At 56.4% G+C, this 18,232-nt stretch overlaps 1 protein-coding gene across 1 annotated transcript; it reads right to left on the bottom strand.

Annotated features, from left to right (window-relative positions):
- Positions 1-1,935: 1,935 nt before the first annotated feature.
- MYBPH (myosin binding protein H) lies at positions 1,936-11,243 on the bottom strand. Its single transcript, XM_068659881.1, is given in 12 exon segments — positions 1,936-2,117; positions 2,270-2,311; positions 3,039-3,225; positions 3,653-3,789; positions 4,423-4,582; positions 4,678-4,799; positions 4,802-4,816; positions 5,142-5,337; positions 6,257-6,345; positions 8,962-9,129; positions 10,443-10,577; positions 10,708-11,243. Coding segments are annotated over 11 exon segments (1,515 nt in total). The 5' UTR covers positions 11,003-11,243; the 3' UTR covers positions 1,936-2,117; positions 2,270-2,300.
- Positions 11,244-18,232: the final 6,989 nt, after the last annotated feature.

The raw sequence follows: 18,232 nt of genomic DNA, 5'->3' as shown, positions 1-18,232 counted from the left end.
CCCAGGGGGTCCTCTGCCATCGATGGGGACCTCTGGCTCCTCGGAGCAGCTTCCTATGGCCCTTTCCCTGCCCCAGGGATGTCAGGGATGGTGAAGTGACTGCAGCAAGTTCCTGCAGGGGCTGGAGGACTGTAGGGAGGAAAAGGACCTTGGGTGGGTGGGATTTACGGGTGGGATTTACGGGTGGGGTCTGTGGGTGGCTGTTCAGCTGGCTTCACACAATCCCCACAGCCAGCCCCGTTTAGCCTGGAGGGAGTTCCGATAACATACACTGAGCGCAGGTGCAGAACCCCAAAATCCCTTATCAGCAGTGCCCATGGGTGCTGCAGCCCCATGGTAGCACCAAGGGGACTGCCCAGCAGGAGCTTGGCCGCAGTTTGGGGCTGCTCTTTGCCGAGCACAGGGCAGCTTTCCACTTGCGGCTTGTTTCTGCAAGAGGTTGCTTTCCTGGAAATGATGCCTCTGCCCGATCCTTGCTAAGGTGCCCAGAAACCTCACAACTGGGATGCTCATAAATTAAAAGGCATTTGTATGATTGCTTTCAGAAAAAAAAAAAAAAAAAAGAAAAAAAAAGAAAGAAAAAAAGCCAACAACATCTAGCAGATTTTTCCGCTCCATGCCCTCCGGACCTTTCCCGGGAGAGCTCACTAAAAGTGGATGCTGTTGCCCTCCCCGGTCCCCTGGGGGCTTGCAAGCACTCCTTGCCCTGCAGGACTGTACTAACAGCAGAAAAGGGCACAGGGTGCAGCACTGCACAGGCTTGGTGATGCTGCTTCTGTTCAGCAGGGCTACAAACCCTCTGCTCACCCAGCCTGCTCCCAGCCTCGTCCTTCCCCAGCCAAAGCCACACGTGGAGATGATGGGGGCACTGCGGGGGGCGCAGAACATCCCTGCCGGTGTCCACGGCCAGATGGGGATGCCTGGCCCACCGCCCAAATGGCTGGACCCCAGTGGCATCGCTCACCCAGCCGCCTCAATAAGCCAGCCTGACCATCAGCTGGGATAAAAATTAATCCGACAATGCCCTCTGATGGTGGAAACGATGTCTGGTGTGGGCAGTGCTCAGTGCCGTGCCGGTGCTGAGCCCCTGGGCTTCAGGGCACTGGGTGACCTGGAGCAGAGGGTTCCCACCAGAGGGCTGATGGAGGGGTGCTGCAGAGGAACCGGGCATTTTAGCCGTAGGTTTGCAGTGCCAGGGCCCACCACGAGAGCCAGGACGTCTGTGTGAGGGCAGGCTGTGGGTCTGGCCCCACGGCTGAGCTGGGAATGCTCCTGCCTTGCCCCAGTGCTGGCTCCATCAGCCCAGGAGGGCTGTGCTGACGGAGGAGCTGCCCCACGCTGCTGACCCCCGGCTAGCAGTGCGTTCACTCACCCTGATGGATCTGTCTGGGCTCTCTGTTATTAACCAGCATCTGACCCGAGCCGTCTCAGAGCTCTAAGTAATGAGGCCGCCTTCTTGCACATGAGCTATCGGTAGCTAACGGGGCCGATTCCTCCTCCAGATAACTTATGGGCACATCCTGACCCCGCAGCCTCGTGCCTGGGGAGGAGATGCTGCTGGCAGGGTGACGGTGTGTGGCTGGCTCATTGTGTCCCTGGTGAGGATGAAGAAATTGCTCTTGGATGAAGACACATCAACATGACTGTGTTTTGATCTTGCTATTTCTTTTCTTTTTTTTTCCACCCCCCCAGCCATGATCACTCTCCAGCTGCAGCAGAAAAAGATTTTTCCTCCTCCTCCTCCTTGTTGTCTTGCTTCTGGTTTAGCCATCTTCGTGTTTTGTAAATCTGCTCCTTTCCTTACAGGCTCAAAAACCGCCTCCTCCACCCATGGCTGGGTGGGATGCTGAGACCCCATAGCATCCCTGGCATCTCTTTGCCCTCTACCCCAACACCCACCCCAATTGCCAACCCCACAACAAGCAGGACACGGTGTTTGCTGAGGACCAAAGCTCAGATGGGCTTGTTTTATTGCCACAGGTAAGAACACACCCAGAGAGGGCCATGCCATGGCCAGGCCAACGTGCGGGACACCGGGGGCACTGCTGGAGAGGGGGCAGGCCCTGGGGGGCTGTGGCCGGGAGCATCGCCGTGTGCTGTGCTGCTGCAGCATCTGCCTGGGGAAAGGAACAAGCCCTGAGTCCTGCCAGCCCTGAGCAGGGCTCCATCAGCAGCCGACGAGGGCTGATCCAGGACCCCAGCCTGCCCCAGCCCTGACGGAGTGATCCATCCTCCTTCCCTCCCACCCACAGCCCCAGCCCAGACCTACCTCGCTCTTCGTCTCACCCTCCAACCCGTCCTCACTTGGGCACTGCAGGAGAGAATGGGAGATGTAAGACCGGTGAACTCCCCTCCCCTCACTCCCCTCTGACATCTAAAAGTGAGCCAGGGCATGACAAATCCACCCATGTGCACACACCAACGTACACCCATGTGCACCATCCCTGTGCATACGTGCTCCAAGAGCTTACGTGCACGCACTGCTTTCTCCCGGACAGTTTGTCCCCAGCACCCCAGGTCCCAACCTAGGCGATGGCCAGGTGCTCTGTGTCCCCGGCACAAGGACAAGCTTGTCATTAAGGGCTGGGTGCTCTGCTGAGGCAGGGAAATGGGAGCTGGGAAGCCTGGGCAGGACCCTGAGACATAAATCAGGGCACCCCAGGTGCAAGTGAAGCGGTTTTGGCACGTGTGGCTTGCAGATGACTTGGGACACAAGTGCTGGTGGATGCAGTGAGGAGCAAGCGACTGTCCCAGCCTCCACCAGCACCTCTGGTCCTTTGCCTCTGCAGTCTCTGGGTCCCTCCCCACCCTTTGGCCATGAACGTGGGAAGGTGATTTCAGGAACAAGGGATGATGCAAGACTCTCAATCCAAGAAGCCCAAAGCTCCAGCCTCACAGGCTGCCCAGTGCCCTAAGGCCCCCCCTCTTCCCCCACGAGGACTCAACCAAAAACAGGGACAAACTGAAGCACTGTGAAAGCAAGGCCAGAGAAAGGCAGGCAGGGAGAGCTGCTCCTCTCTCGCCTCAACAAATCGTACTTTTCACATCAAGTTTGCAGTCTACCGAAGCTTCTCCCAGGGGGTTCACAGCTTTGCAGGTGTAGACGCCCCCGTCGAAAGGGCCGGGCTTGCGGATTTCCAGGGAGCAGACACCCTGATCGATCAGTGCTATGTATTTGGGGTCTTCCCGTATCTCCATCTGATTTTTCATCCAGATGATTTTGGGCTGGTAGGCAGCAAGATATACACATATATTTAAGCAGGGAGAGAAATGAGCAATCTGACCGTCCCCAGAATGCAGCCACCTCCTTCTGCTCCATCTGAAGCTGGTGGCCATGGTGTGGGATCCACAGCCAGAAGCCATTTGAAGAGCAGGAACTCCCATTCTGAAGCCCCAACCACCACCCACAGCTGCTCTCCTTGTGTAGGAGGAGACAGGATACAGCTTGAATTGCAGCCAGCCTCCACTCCATATGCAGAAACACCCCAGGTTTGCCCTCGTTTCACCTGGAGGACAGCTGCTGCCCCCCAACTCTATTCAACCCCAACTCAACATGACCAACTACCTCCCAACACTTCCAGCCACCTTGCAAGAGCCCAGCTGGTGGCTGCCCACACGCGGGGGTGATGCTGCCCGTGGAGGAGCCACTGACCTGGGGGAAGCCCCGGACAGAGCAGAAGAGGTGCGTGTTGTAGCCCCGGGTGGTGGCTCGGTCTGTCAGGGGCTGGGTGAACTTTGGAGGCTCCATCATGTCCCGTTCGGGGATCTTCTCTGGCTGGTAAACAGTTTCTAGGAAATTAATTAAGTGCAGGTTGAGGCAGAGCTTGGGACCCTGGGTTGACCACCACATGGTCACAAGAACTCAGCTCAAGGTACCCCAAAATCCTTCTGCTCCCTCGCATAAGCTAGACAGCATCTGGAGTGGCTTTGAGGACCTGGCCTCACACCAGCCCTGTCTGCAGACCCCTTCTCATCCAACCACACCACGTTCATGCCCAGTCCCAGGGGATGAGAGGGGCGATACCCATCTGCAAACCAGCACCCTGATGCTTGCTCTGTGCAGGAGGTTTTATCCAGGCCAGGCACCTCACTGGACCTTCTGCTCCATCCCCAAAATGAAGTGCACAGAAACAGGAGCTGGAAGTAGGCTCTGGAGGTGGCAGAGACCCGCTTTGATCTCACCCCAGGGATGTTCACTCCTTGATTCCTCCCAGGGGTCTGCCCAAGCCTTCTCCGAAGGAGAAAGGAGGTGGAGAGGGAGGGCAGGGGACATCTGTCCATCTGTCCTGAGGATGTACAGCCTTCACCCAACAGGGCTCATCCCAGGGAGCATCACCACCCACCCAACACTGAGGAAGCCCCAGTGGGGACAGGAGCCCTCTTGCCCACCCCACCACCCCCAAACCCTGTCCCTGTCCCCACTTTTCTTCTCGATGTGGGCCACCCCGGAGGCGACGGCTGCTTTCTCGCTCAGCCCACAGGCATTCTCGGCGAACACGCGGAAGGAGTAGGTGTTGCCCATGATGAGGTCGGATATGGTGCAGCTGGTGCGGGTGCAGCGCTCCAGTGCTGTGAACCATTTCTGAGAGGGGAAAAAAGAGCAGTGAGAGGTTGCCCAAAGGAAAGGAACCCATGGGGCAGCCCCGGCAGCAGGGGGCCACGAGTGGCTGTGCTCACCCCGCTTTTCTTGTCCGACTTCTGCACGGTGTAGCCCTTGATCTCGGAGTTCCCATTGTCCGCTGGGGGGGACCACTCCAGAGCCACGTTAAAGCCCCAAATATCTACCAGCTTCAGGTTCTGGGGGGACCCGGCGGCTCTGCAATTACAAACACACACAAGGCTGCATCCTTATTTGCTCCCCTCAGATTCTGCACCCCAATAATCCCTTTTGCTTCGTTTTTAATGTCTTCTCACCCTGTTGCAGCGCATGAGGGATGAGAAGCTGCGATGGGCAGGGGCTGGTAGAAACCCCAAAGCCTTCACCAGAGCAACTCCTTCACGTATTAGAAGGACCCCAAAGCCCCTTGCCTTGCTGCTGGGCCTGTCCCATCCCACCAAACCAGGTGTCAACCCCGACCAAAGGGCAGAAATGAGCCCCAGAGCCACGGCACAACCCCACGGGACCCCATCCGTGGCCATACCAATCACTCGGATGTCCAGGATGGCCTTGTCCTCTGCTCCGTTTATCTTCACGGCCAGCTGGTACTTGCCCGAGTCTTCGCGCTGCGCCTCGCGGATGAAGAAGATCGTGTCCTTGTCTGTGTTGCGGATGTTGACACGGCTGGTGTCCAGGGGCTGATCGTTCTTGGTCCAGACCACCTGGGGCTGCGGCTTTCCCTGGAGCAACCCATGCAGGCAGGTTGGGAACCACTCGAGGGCATGGTCCTGGTGGGGTGGGCAGAGCCACCCCGCTGTGTCCAGGTAGCCACGGCCTGGATATAGCCTCTCCTATCCAGCAAGGGCCAGGGAAAAAACTATGCCTGATCCCCACCAGCCTCACTGCCAGGAATCTGTCAGGCTCCAGGGATGATGCTGACACATGCTGGTCCCCAAAGTCCCCATGGAGCAAGTCCTTTTGCCTGCCCAGGGCTTTGCAGACAGAGCTATGCTCATGCTGCCCAGGTGCTCAGCATCAGGGGCTTGAGTTTGGCATCAAGGGCTGATTCATGCCTGGAACATGGCCAGCACAGGCTCCCAGCTGCCTACAAGACATGGGATGGACACCTCCCACGTTGCAGGGGCACCTTTCTGCCTCTTGCTTCTCCCTGCTTGGCTGGGGTGTTTCTTGGATGGCTTTTTCCTTTTACAGATGCCCTGGTGGAGGTGCTTTTGGGATGCCACAGGCAGCGTGTAATAAATCAGCTCAGGAGATAAACTCCAGCTTGGTCCACCACCAGCATCAGCTTTGGTCCCTCTACCACAGAGCCTTGGGACTACCCTGCTCCAAATGCAGCTGGGAGGAGCCCTGAAATTGTGCTTCTGGGTCCTGCAGCATGTGGCTGGGCCCCTGCCCTGCTGAGCTGGGTATGATCTGAACAGGGCTCATGGGCCAGGACAGCAGCAATACCCAGCTCATGCCCTAGTAGGCATGAGTGGGATCTCCATCAATGCCATCAGTAAAGATGCTGCAGGACCAAAAATGGGATCTGAGCAGGATGCCTGGCCCCAGGCATACCATGCTGGCAAGAAAAGTCACTGTGGAAACCAACTTGTGGTGAGAAAACCCAAGAACTTCAATCCCAAATTGCTCACCTACCTGGAAAGGGATCATCAGGTTCACAGCATCCCCAACGCGCCTGACGTAAGTCTGCCGCAGGTGACGAGGCATGCGGATCCTCGGGAGCTCTGGGGACCAGAAGGTGAAGTTGTGGGGCCAGGAAATCAGAGACCCCAGCTCACAGCCCAAGAGGTCCCACACTCCTGCATGGGTCAGCCCATCCCATGCATCCCCCACTTGGCTGTCAGGATGTCCTGCCCTGAACCACCTCTTCCTTCTCATCTCCAGGACCGTGCTTCTCTTTGCAGGGTCACACCAGCCAACCCCTTTGCCAGCACCCCCAAAATTACTTCCTCACCCATCCTTGAGCCCGTGGTGGGAGCATCCTTGACCAACGTGTGCTTTGCCAGCACAGCCTGCATGGCAGCAAAGCAGCGGATAGCATCTCCTGGTCAGGAAATACTTCTCCTCCAGCTCAGGGAGCAGACTTTCTAGAGACTCACAACCCACCAAGGACGAGGGTTGGTGAGCTCCATCGCTGTGGGCTCAGGGCTGCCAAGAGGCCAAGGTGGCTCACAGGTCCACACAGCAGAGCCAGAAAAGCCCCAGGCTGGATAAGGAAGGCTAACGTCCCCAAGGGAACATAACAAAGATAAGCAAAAAGTAATAAATAAATAAATAAATAAACCACCAGAGAATGCTGATGGAGTGCGCATCTCCTTCCCGGGGTGAAAATAGCAGCCGCGTAACCCAGCCGGCGTGGTGCCAGCAGTCCTGCTGGGGAGGCATCGGGTTTACGTGAGCCCCTCATAAAAGAGCCGTGTGTCTCTGCCTGGATTAAACGTGCCAGAGCTCAGCTCTTGGGAGGGGGCTCGGGGAGGCCAGAATTAAACCATGAGCGAGTGATGCCTGAACAGCTGTGAGCGTGAGAGGGCTGGGGAGGGCCAGGAGATGCCCGGCGGTCCCAGATGGCCCCGCTGACAGCTGGGGTGGGCTCTGCTCCGTGCAACGCAGCCCTTTGCTGCAGGAATCCACGCCTCGGTGCTTGGACTCATCCATCCCAGAAGGACAGAGAAACCCAGCCTCCATGGAGGGGCATGAATTCACGGGTGTTTTCCCCAGCTCAGCTGGAGAGGGCTGGTCGGGGTTGGTGGCCCAGGTGAAGCGTGGCCGTGGCTGAAAAAGCATTTTTCTTGCCCTTGTTCCCTGCACAACACAACTTCTGTGCCAAATCCTTGGCTGGTTTCTCCCCGTCTCTCTCCCCGCCTCCCAAACCCACTCGCCGTCCCTCGACCCACCTGTTCTCAAGCTCCCTGCCGCCCGTACTGCTGCTATTTAAAAGCCCTTGTGACGCTATAAATGAACCGGGGAGAGGTACAAAATGCAGTCCTGAATAAAACGTAAAGACCAGTATGTAACGGGCAGGGCGGGGAGGAGCAGGCTCCTGCACCCAGCACACACCAGCACCGCCGGGGCAGACACAGGGTGGCAGCAGCCTGGAGGGGTCATTTGGTGCTCAGCAAAGCCAGGAAGGACACGCAGGGCTGTGTTTCAGATAAAACACAAAAGTTGGCAAGTGCCATTTGCTGATAAAGAGTTTCGGTCAGCAGAAAAAAAAATAAAAATGAAAATAGAAATCTTAGAGGAAGAGCAAGTTGCACATGGGTCTTCCAGCCCTTGGGGTTTTACACCTCTCAGCTGGTGCACGTGGTTGGGAAAAAGTCTGCAGCAAGGACAGGCAGCTTGGCCTGGGGGGTGCAGCACGGGACTAGAAGTGGGAAACCTGAGCCACGCGTTTGGCATCTCCTCCCAGTCCCCCACGGCTCGGTTTCCCCAGCCCCACAAGGAAAATAGCCGTGACTTTGGGATCTGGAGGTGAACGCAGCAAGGAGAGAGGTGCCACCTGCCAGACACCTCTGATATTTCTGCTTCAGCCACCGAAGGATCTGGCCCCACCAGGCAGAACCTGGACAAGGCAGAGGACACAGCACCCACTGAGCCATGTCCACAGCCTCTGCAGGACCCATTCCAGACACTGACAGTCCTCTCCAAACCCTTTCTGTCAAAAAAAAAGCTGGCAGTTTCTGGAATAACACCCATTATCGTTATTACTATTTTTAAGCAGAAGGAAGAATCTGTTCTTTGAGTAATAGGAAAATTTGCACATTAAGAATTCCTTGTAAAGGACAAATAAGTCTCTATTTGCTGTTGGATAAGTGAAAACCAACTTTGCAATCCTGCATCAGCCTCAGCACTCTCACAGCACCCCAGCAGGAATGTGAGTCTTCCTAAGCATGGGAGCAAGTCATTCATTAGCGTGTTCAGCATGATTAAAGTTCCCGTGCTCCCGACAACCCGCTCTCGACTTTCCTGAGCTAAACAAACAAAGCTGCCACCGTCCGACACGCGTGTGCTGGCATACTAGAGATGTGAGCGTGGCCAAGGAGAGGAGATTTCCATTTCCCAGCCATTGCAATGCGATGGGACAACACAGCCCTGTGATTTGGGCACAGCACTTTTCCCCCAAAGCCTCACCACCTACAGGACTGGTGCCTTGCATTCAGGAAGCGTCGTCCCCATCCCACCCCGAGGGAACTGGGCCCAGTTCTGGAGGACAACATCTCGGTGAAAGGCTGGATTGCGACACATGAGAGGGCAGAGGCTGTTGGGGCTGTAGGGATGGGCTGTGACTCCTTTGCCTGCTGGCAGGGCACGCGGGGACAGTGCGTGTCCCCAGTACTCACGGGTGATCTCTCTGACGAGCACCGGCTGCTCCAAGGTAGCCGGGACGCTGGTGCCGCTGGCGCTGACAGCCTTCACCCGCACCTGGAGCTTCTCACCAGAGCTGAGGTCCTGGATCGTGTACCGGGTGGAAAGAAAGGGCTCCTTGTTCACCTCTGCCCAGTCTGTGCCTAGAACAAACCCAGCGGAGCACTTCAGCCGTGACACGGACAGGCGGATGGATGCACATCCCCCAAACAGCAGGATCAAACCCCAAGGGGCGAAACCCAGAGGCAGAAAACCTCTTCCTTGCGGAGGTACAAGCGGAAAGATTCATCCCGTTGGATTTGGGGGCACCGAGAGAAAAAGGCATCGGAGGGAGGGGGCTGGCCTCCCCCTGCGAGGAGTGTGGGTTACCAAATGCTGGCAGATGCCCAACTGCTGAGCAGGGGGCTGCTTGCAAGGCATTAGGCCAATAAACGTGGTCTCTGCTGACCTTCCAGGTGCATTTCTGGAAGTAGTTAAGATCCTCTGACCACCCTACCAGCCTATCCTCTCCTCCTGCTGCTCCAGGATACCTTGCTGCAGCTTGCCACGCTCCCCAGCCCGTCCCCATCGTCAAGCAAGCTCTGCCCATCGCCTGCAAATGACATTAACCAGAGCAGCCCTCCCTCAAACTTGACCCCAGCCCCTCCAGCCATGGTCTTGTAGCAGCTCAGATAAAGCAATTTGAGTCCGCGTGGCTACCACTGAATGACTACAGCTCTTCTGTCACCCAGCCAAGCCCAAAGCAAGCTAGGAGAGCATCCAAAACCGTGCTCTTTGGGAGGCTGTTAGACAGCTCCCTCCAGGAATGGCTTCTCCCAGCAAGGGCCTCCTCACATTCCCAGTTCCAAGCTCATTCACTCTCACCCCAAGCCCCAGCAGGGCTTCATGAGAGTGCCCAAAAGACTTCTCAACTCCTACCTCATCCCACCAACTGGCAACACAACCAGAGAGCCACAGGGAATCGCTGCCAGCCACCAGCCCATCTCCACCCACCGCAGCCTTCGTCCCTCCAGGCTCCTTGAGCCCCATCTCCCTCCGGGCTGGGTTTGCCTGCTGCCTCGTGCCAGCCTCCCTGGCACTGCCCAGCCCTTTCCTTCCTCATCCTCCCACCGTCTGCGCATCCTTTTGAGCATGGGAGAATTGTGTCTTCTTTCCTCTCAGGTCTCTTAATCCTATCCTACCCCAAATCCATGCAGCGCTGGTGGCCACCAGGGACCACCCCCAGTGGGCACACTGGTTTCTCCTCCACCCTCTAGCTGGATGCAGCAGTGCTGTTAGACCCTGGGGTCTTGCTAAAGAGATCACTGATATCTGAAGCCAAAAGGACTCCGCAGATAAAGAACCAATTTGGACAAAGAAAAGGGAACAGGATACAGGGAAACACACTGCCAGGTTCTGCCCAGCTCCATCCCACACCAGCACCCCATGCTTACGAGGCAGGAAAGCCCAAGCCTACTTCCATCTTTGCAGATCTCCACCACGTATCCATCCAGGCCTGACCGGCCCGTCTTCTCAGGGGCTTTCCAGGTCAGTGTAACCGAGTTTTCGCTCACTTCTTCCACAGCCAGGGACAAGGGGGAGCTGGGTGGCTCTGTAACAAACCCACAGCGGTGAGGGCAGGGTCCCGGGCAGCGGGACCTCAGCCCACCCACCTCCTAACCCCCCCCAAGCCCATCCTCGTGCATCCCCCTCCCCATTTCAGTGCCCAGTCCCCTCCTCACCTGCTTTGGGTTTCTCAGGCTCAGGGGCAGGGGGCTCAGCTGGGGGGGGTGGGGAACCTTCTTCGGGGGCTGGAGTTGCTTCTGCTGTGGGGACGGGAGCTGAATTGTCTGTGGGGGCTGGGGGCTGCTCCGTAGCAGGGGGCTGCTCGGGGGCTGGGGTCTCTTCAGCAGCTGGTGCTGGTGTTGCTTCTTCTTTTGGGGCTGGTGTTGCTTCTTCTTTTGGGGCTGGTGCTGGTTCTTCCTTTGGGGCTGCGGGAGCCGGGTCTGCGGCTGGAGGTGCAGTTTTGCCAGTCATTGCTGCAAAGCCTAGGGGGTGTTTTGGGGTCTCTTCTCTGGGATCTCTGCTCTGGATTGGGGTCCTGGCTCCAGACCAAAAGTCTCTCCTCCAGACCTGGGATCTCGATGCTGATGATGGGGTCCCTGCCCCGGACCAGGCGTCTCCACTCTGGATCCGGTGTCTCGACTCTGGACGGACAGTCCCCGCTGCAGGACGGCTGTGCTGGGAGGGGGGGAACCAGGTCACTGAGCCAGGACAGGGGCTGGGAGATTTTTATAGGCTTGTGCTGGCACTTGTCACCTCCCTGCAAACCAATCTGCCTGCGCAGGCGGGGGCTGCCAGGAATAGCCACCCGGGACCTGCACATTCAGCAGCATGCCCCTACCCCCTCCTATGGGACTGCAACACATGGTCCTGCCCCCCCGCCACCTCCCAGGCCCACACGGGACTAAGCAGGCCAGGGCCAGGTCACCTTTCTTTGGGGACAGAGCTCCTCTCCCCACCGCCAAAGCTCCTGGTAGATCCTGCACTGCCCGCCCAGCCCACCTGCCCCCCATGTCCCATGTCCACAGTCCCTACCACAACCCCAAGTCGCTCCATTCCCAGCTTGGTTTCTCCACCATGGTCCCTTCCAGCCCTCAACACAGCCCCCATGGGCACAGCAGGTGCCCGTATCCCAGCCCTGCACACCCACCACCCTCAAGAAGGTAGATCACAGGCCCACGCTATGTTTTCCAGCCTCTGCCCTGCACGTACCATCCCTTGTCCATGGGGTCTGGTCACCCCAGGCCTCATGTCCAGCCACCCCCAAACGGATTCACCCCAAAGCCCCATGGTGGCCCAGGAAAGCCCTGTTAGGCTGTAGGATATAAACCTGCTCACCCCTTGCCTGTCCTCATTTCTCTCGCTTGTCGTGTGAGACGCTACTAAAAATGTCTCCGTAACCCATGGTCTAATTCTTCGCCTTCTTCAAATTCGGTCAGCAGAGTGTTTCCTCCTGTTCCCAGCTGCTCGCCTGCCTCCAGAGATGCTGCTGTGGAGGAGCCAAGCAGGCCCGGTTCTCCTGGGCACTGCTCCAAAGGCTTTCGTGGTCCCCAGGAAACATCTCCAAACATGAACATCGCGGTCAAGAGGCCACTGCCGGGCAAGAGCAAAACCCCCTTGGCCAGGCTGGTGTTTAACGGGATGGTGACATCCCAAAAAACAGCCAGAGGGCTCTGAAGGATGCGTCCTTCGTGGAGCAGGAGCTCTGCACAGGGGCACAGAGGGGTGATCACTGATCCCCAGAAAGAGCACGAAGGAGCCCCTGCACTTTCTGCTAGCCCTGCTCCTGTAAGCCGAGTAGAAAACCCATCGCAGCCCCCAGCCTCATGGGTTACAGGGGGATCAGGTAACAAGAGCACAAACCCTCCTGCTGCCCCCATCTCCCTGTGGGCCCTGGAGGCTGAGCCTGGCAGCACAACCCTCCTGCTCCAGGGAGGAGATTTTTCCCCCCCAGTTATTTCAGCGACTGCATTTGGCAGCAGGACAGAGCCAGGACACCAAGAGATGGTATCAGTGTCTCAGGGAGGGTATCTTTCCTCCAAAACTACGTGATAACCCCAGCGTTCCTCTTCTACTTTCACCAGTGAGAAGGAATGTCACTAATAATGGCTCCTCCTTCTCCTACAAGGCCTTTGGGTGCCAGAGGGCTGAGCTTCCTGAGGCAGGGGAGGGTGACACAGGGTTCCCAGCGATTTTACTGCACCCCATGGATGGGTGCTGGCAGTTCCCCTGCTCCCTGGAGCACGCTGGAGCCAAGTGGGTCACAATCCAGAAAATTTTCTGCAGCTGCTCTGGCTATAAAGAAGGCAATCCTGCTCCCCAGCACAGCAACGTAGGGCTAGAGGAGACCATCCATCTGTTCTCCTCCAGCTGTCCCCAGAGGCGCTGGGACCCAGAGAGTGGGACTGGGGAAACTCCATTTCCTCTGTGCCACGACCCACAGGGATTTCATCCTGTTCTGGACGATCTCAGCATCTTCTCAACCTAGAGGGAGGTGGGATGAAACCTTTAAAAGCCCCTGTCTAGAACCGGTGTTGGCAGTAGTCCTACCTCTGTGACTATCAGAGTGACATCTCCATGGGGACTTGAAGCAGACAAACACTCAGCCTTGTCTGTGGGACACATTCACCTGGCCCACGCCTCGATGGCTCCATCTGCTCAAATGTGTTCCATCATCTCCAGGCTCCCACAAACAGCATCACCTCTGCTTGGAAATCTTTGTGTGTTTTTTTTTTTTTTTTCCTGAAGGTGGTTGTGGTGTCTAATCTAAACCAAAACACTTTGCAAAAAGCATGTTTCTTTTGATTATGTGTTTAAAAAAAAAAAAAAAAAAAAAAAAAAAGCAATTTAAAGAACTCAGAAGGGGGAAAAAATCAATACCAAAACTATAGTTCATAAGGAAATGAGCACTCAGATTTCTCTTCTATTTCAATTTGGGTGAGTGCAGCTGAAAATTAAACACTTTCCTCTGGAAAAAGAACATCAATGCAATTATTTCACTTGCAGTTCTTGATATGAATGAAATTTGAGGTTTTAAGACCTGCTCGGTGACGTTTAGATGCTGTTTTCTCTGTTGACTCACGGGATGACTCATAGGTTAAGAGCAATTGAATCAACGTGGTTTATCATCCAGACTTATCTGGGCCACGTTACTGTAGTATGTTGGCATCTTGTTTATTCTCACTTCGCAACGAGACTGCCGGATGTCGAATACACCAAGCGCAGAAGCACTGCGCTCCCTGCCATAGACCACAAAGGCATCGTGGCAGGTTGCCCAAACCCAAAGTCAAAGGGTTCCTACAGGGACAGGCCACAGGAGATGAGGGTCTTTGGTTATCCACCACGACAGCTTCGCTTGCGGGTACAAAACGGAGAGGGAGAAGCTGCTCCCATGGAGCCACTCCACCAGCCGGGGTGGAATGTGGTGTCCCAGCAAGAAGCCCCCCATTTTGGGGGCACAAAAGTTAATTTGGGGATGGAGACAAAAGGAGATGCTGCGGTGGTTTTCCTCAGGTGGGCAGGCAAGCTCCACCACAGCTGCTCTCTCACTTCCCCTCCTCAAAGGGGAAGGAAATACTTTGCGAAGGGCTCAAGGGTTGAGATAAGGACAGAGAGATCAGATCGCTCAACAGTTATCATGACAGACAAAACAGACTCGGAGCAGGGAGACAGTAAGATTCATTGCCTATTGCTAACAAGCTAGGGAAGTGAGAAACAAAGGAAAGAAACCAAAAACACCTCCTCTCCCCCCCAAGCAGCATGGGGAAGGGGAACGGCGGCTGTGGTCAGTCTATGGCACTTCGTCTCTGCCATCCTTCCTGAACTGAGCCTGTGGGGGCTGCCCACAGGCCACAGCTCTTCAGGAACTGCTCCCACACAGCTCCGTCCCACGGGGTCCATCCCCCAGGAGCAAACTGCTCCAGCACGGGTCCCCCACGGGTGGGTGGCAGCTCCCCCCAGACCTCCTGCTCCTGCGTGGGCTCCTCTCCACGGGCAGCTTCTGGATTCTTCTTGCAGAAGCCACCCCTGCAGCCCCCTGCTACCCAAACCTTGCCACGTAAACCCACTGCCGATGCCCCCTGGGTGAGTGCTGCACCTCAGCATGAAAACTGAGCACATTGAGGCAGATGGGGGTTGAACGTTAAAATTTTAGTAATAATGTAAATAACAATGCATTTTGCCTGAAACTCAAAGTATTTGGGGATTTAGCTGAAATGCAGGGTATTCACAATTTCCAGTGAGAAATGATCCTTTCTGTACGGGAAGTAGGTACTATTTATATATTGGTTTTGGCCAACATTTCCAGCCCACATTTATGGATACATCGCCTTACTTATCTTCCAGGTAAAATATAGGATTAAGTGATGAGATCTGAATTTCTTACTTACAGAATCAGATCCTCCTCATGCTGCTGTAATCCAAGCCCCCCACAAAGAAGCAGCATGGTCATTTTTCTTGCTGGGCTTATTGACAGGACCCCAGTGCAAAGAGATAAATCTAGCTGCACCCCTAAAGAGCCAGGTTAGGAAATCATAGCATCAGGGACGTGCTGGGTGGAACGGAGGAAAGCCCAGGCATTCCCGACGGTGACAGCTGATGTGTCTGTGTGGGAAGACAGAAGATGCCTCTGACAGCTGGACCAAATCCAGGAGGATTTTAGAGATTTCAGCCCCTGAGCAGGTCTCCAGTATTCAGCAAGAGGTGGAAAGGTTTTTCCACTTGCATGCCTAAAGCCAAGCAAAGACACCAAAGGCCCAGAATAAATGAAGGATGTGTGTTGTATGGGTTCCTCAAAGTTTTGGTTGGGTTGGAAGGGACCCTTAAAGACCACCCAGCCCAACTCCCCTGCTGTAGGCAGGGGTACCCGACACTAGACCATGTTGCTCAAAGCCCCATCCAACCCGATTTCCAATGATGGGGATAACCACAACTTCTCTGGCAATGTGTTCCCGTGTCTCAGCACATTCATTGCAAAAAATCTCTTCCTTCAACCTAAACCTACCCTCTTTCGGTTTAGAACTGCTTCCCCTTGTCCTGCCACTGTGGGCCCTGATAAGGAAGTCTTTCTGAATTATTGTTTTAAGTGCCCTTTATATATCATAGGAGTCAACAAGGAGCAGCCATCCACTGCCTGTATCAGGGTGGGGAAGGGGACACCCTGGACTGACAGCATTCCCATTGCCACCCCACAGTGGGATATAGCCAAAGCCAGCCAGCAGAAGGGACCAGGAACCTTCCCCATCTCCAAAGGGCCATATCCAACCCTGCATATGCTGTGTGGCCTGGGAGTCCATGGAAGACTCCACAAACAGCCTGGAGAAATGCCCCAAACCCAAGATTTCAGCAGAAAGGAGGTTCTCAACCCCCTCTAGGGCAGCCACAGATGTGGCTGGAGATGGTTCCCACGCTGGGCTGTCCCCTCCTATGCAGCACGGGGACCTCCTTCCCCATTCCCTACCTGGGGGGTTAAGCCAGAGCTCCAAAAACCAGAGAACTCACACAGAGACCACTCAGTCACCAACCACGGCTGCCAACTCAGGGTTTCTTGGTGTCCTGCAGGCCACGTCACCCCCGCCCGGCTCCCAGCAGCATTTCCAGGCTCCCCGTCACTGCGATATTCGCGGCGCGCTGAGTCAAGAGGCCAGGGCAGGCGGCAGGTGGGCTGGGACGTAGACAAGCTTTCCGAATTGTGCGCCACACGCAAGCAGAGGCTTACTTCACCCCGCAGCAATGAGTGCAAGCAGGGGCTCCTGGGCCGAGCGGGGACATGGGCTTGACCCCTCTCCTGAAGTCCCCCAGGCAGGAGATTGAAGATTGCACGGCTTTAAAATGTCCTTGTCAGGCGTAGAAAACACAGCCAGGCACCAGAGATGCGGCCAGCTTGATTCAGGGTGTCTCTGAGCTCCCACTGGGATCTCCGCCAGGCACAGAAATATGGTTTGTGCAGCCGCACCTGGTGCACGCTTGGCGATGTCCCCATTGCGTGGTCACGCATCAGCTCCCAGCACCAGCACCCAGCATCACCACGGCTCCATTCAGCACCTGGGGTTCCCCCACCCTCAGCATCAGCCCGTTGGGTACCCGGAGCTGAAGCCTTCCCACTGGCATCGAGAGCTGCCAGATGTGGGCAGGACTCAGGGATGCAAACACCCAGCCCCACCGGCATCTTCGGGGTGCTATTTTTGGGCAGCGATGGGATAACTCTCCTCCAGGCTGGCAGGGAGAGAGAGAAGCAGAGAAACCCACGCGGGGATGCCTGGGCTTTGCCCAGTGCCTCACTGGGAGCTGAGCCCAGCTCAGTTTCCCCGGGGATGGCACCATGATGGGGACACCACGGTGGAGCGGCATCGCCGCTGCGGTCCCCTGGCACATCAGGACGCGAGGTCGGCACAGGGCAGGAACAGTGACCTCCTGGGACAGGACGTGACGGGCTGGCAGAAGCACTCACGGACCTTGGCACCACATCAGTTGCCTGCCGTGCCTCTGGCACCCAGAAGCGATGACAAACCCAGGGCATCGCTCTGCCTTTGGTGGCTCTTTTTTCCAGTCCTGCCCCAGCTCCAGGGCTGCCAGCAGGAGCTTACCTAGGACAGGCTGAGCCCACGCCAGCCCCACTGCCCACAGCTTGCCTGGGGGTCACCTCCACTGAGGGTAGGGGACAGCAGCTGGGGACACCAACAGGGCTCTGTCACCACCTGCCCTGCCTGGTCCCACTTTGGGACAGGGAAAAGCTGCAAACAGCACCTTGCGTTCTGCCCTCCTTCATCAAATGTCAGGTGCTCTCAAGTCCCAAAATGATCCAAGCAACCCCTGCTATTTTATATCAGATTTTCCCCTGGGGGTGGGGGAAAACACAGCCACACAGCTACATGTTTCGCTCCCCGAGCTGTGCCCTGGGCCAGCAGGCAGGGAGTTGGGATGCTCTGCAAGAGAAGGAACCAGCCCAGCCCCGGGCTCCACCAGTACCAAGGGCAGATTTCTTCACCATGCCAGCTGCTTGCTTGGGTGCTTGCTCACCTTACGCAGGGACAAACATCCCAGCCCAGAGTCCTGCCTTGCTGACCTCTGTGCCTGCAGTCCCAGACAGTACCCAGTATGTCCCAGTTAGCCCAGCCCTACTGTAAAAAACACACCACTGGCCCACTACAGCCTGGGCACATGCTCCTGGTCTCACTGGACCTTCAGCATCCCCTTACCTCCACCAAGGCCTCCTCTGGTGTTCTCAAGGCTCCTCAATCAGGATCACTCTCTGCTTCCCTTTCCCAACTCCTCCCTTACATTTTCACATCCACACCCCTCATTTCTTCGCCCTAAATGTTTCCACCTGCACCCTCACCTGCCTCCATCCCCTCCTCCTCTCTGCACCCTCCTCCCCTTGCCCCATGCAGAGTCCTTGTCGTGCTCCACCCCATTGTGGTGGAGCAGGGAATGTTTTTTTTGGCTGAAAGCATCAAAGCTGCTGGGGTCCAGCGTGATGTCCTGCACCCATCCCAGCCCTGGTGGCACCAGGACCAGCCATGGTGTGGATGGGGTAGCTGGTAGCCTGCAGAGGTCCCCAAGGCCACTGTGGTGGTGGCAGGCACCCTGAGGGCTGTCCCTCCCCAGGATGCTTTGAAGCCAAGGGGAGCAAATCCTAGACAAAGAGCAGCAGGTTTTGGAACCCCCCCCCCAAAAAAAAAAACCCTCTTCCCAGGCACCTTCATG

The sequence above is a fragment of the Anas acuta genome, chromosome 24, assembly GCF_963932015.1.
Source record: "Anas acuta chromosome 24, bAnaAcu1.1, whole genome shotgun sequence".
In the NCBI taxonomy this organism is placed as follows: domain Eukaryota; kingdom Metazoa; phylum Chordata; class Aves; order Anseriformes; family Anatidae; genus Anas; species Anas acuta.
Note: the sequence above shows the minus strand (reverse complement) of the source record. Positions and strands in the feature narration are given on the sequence as shown.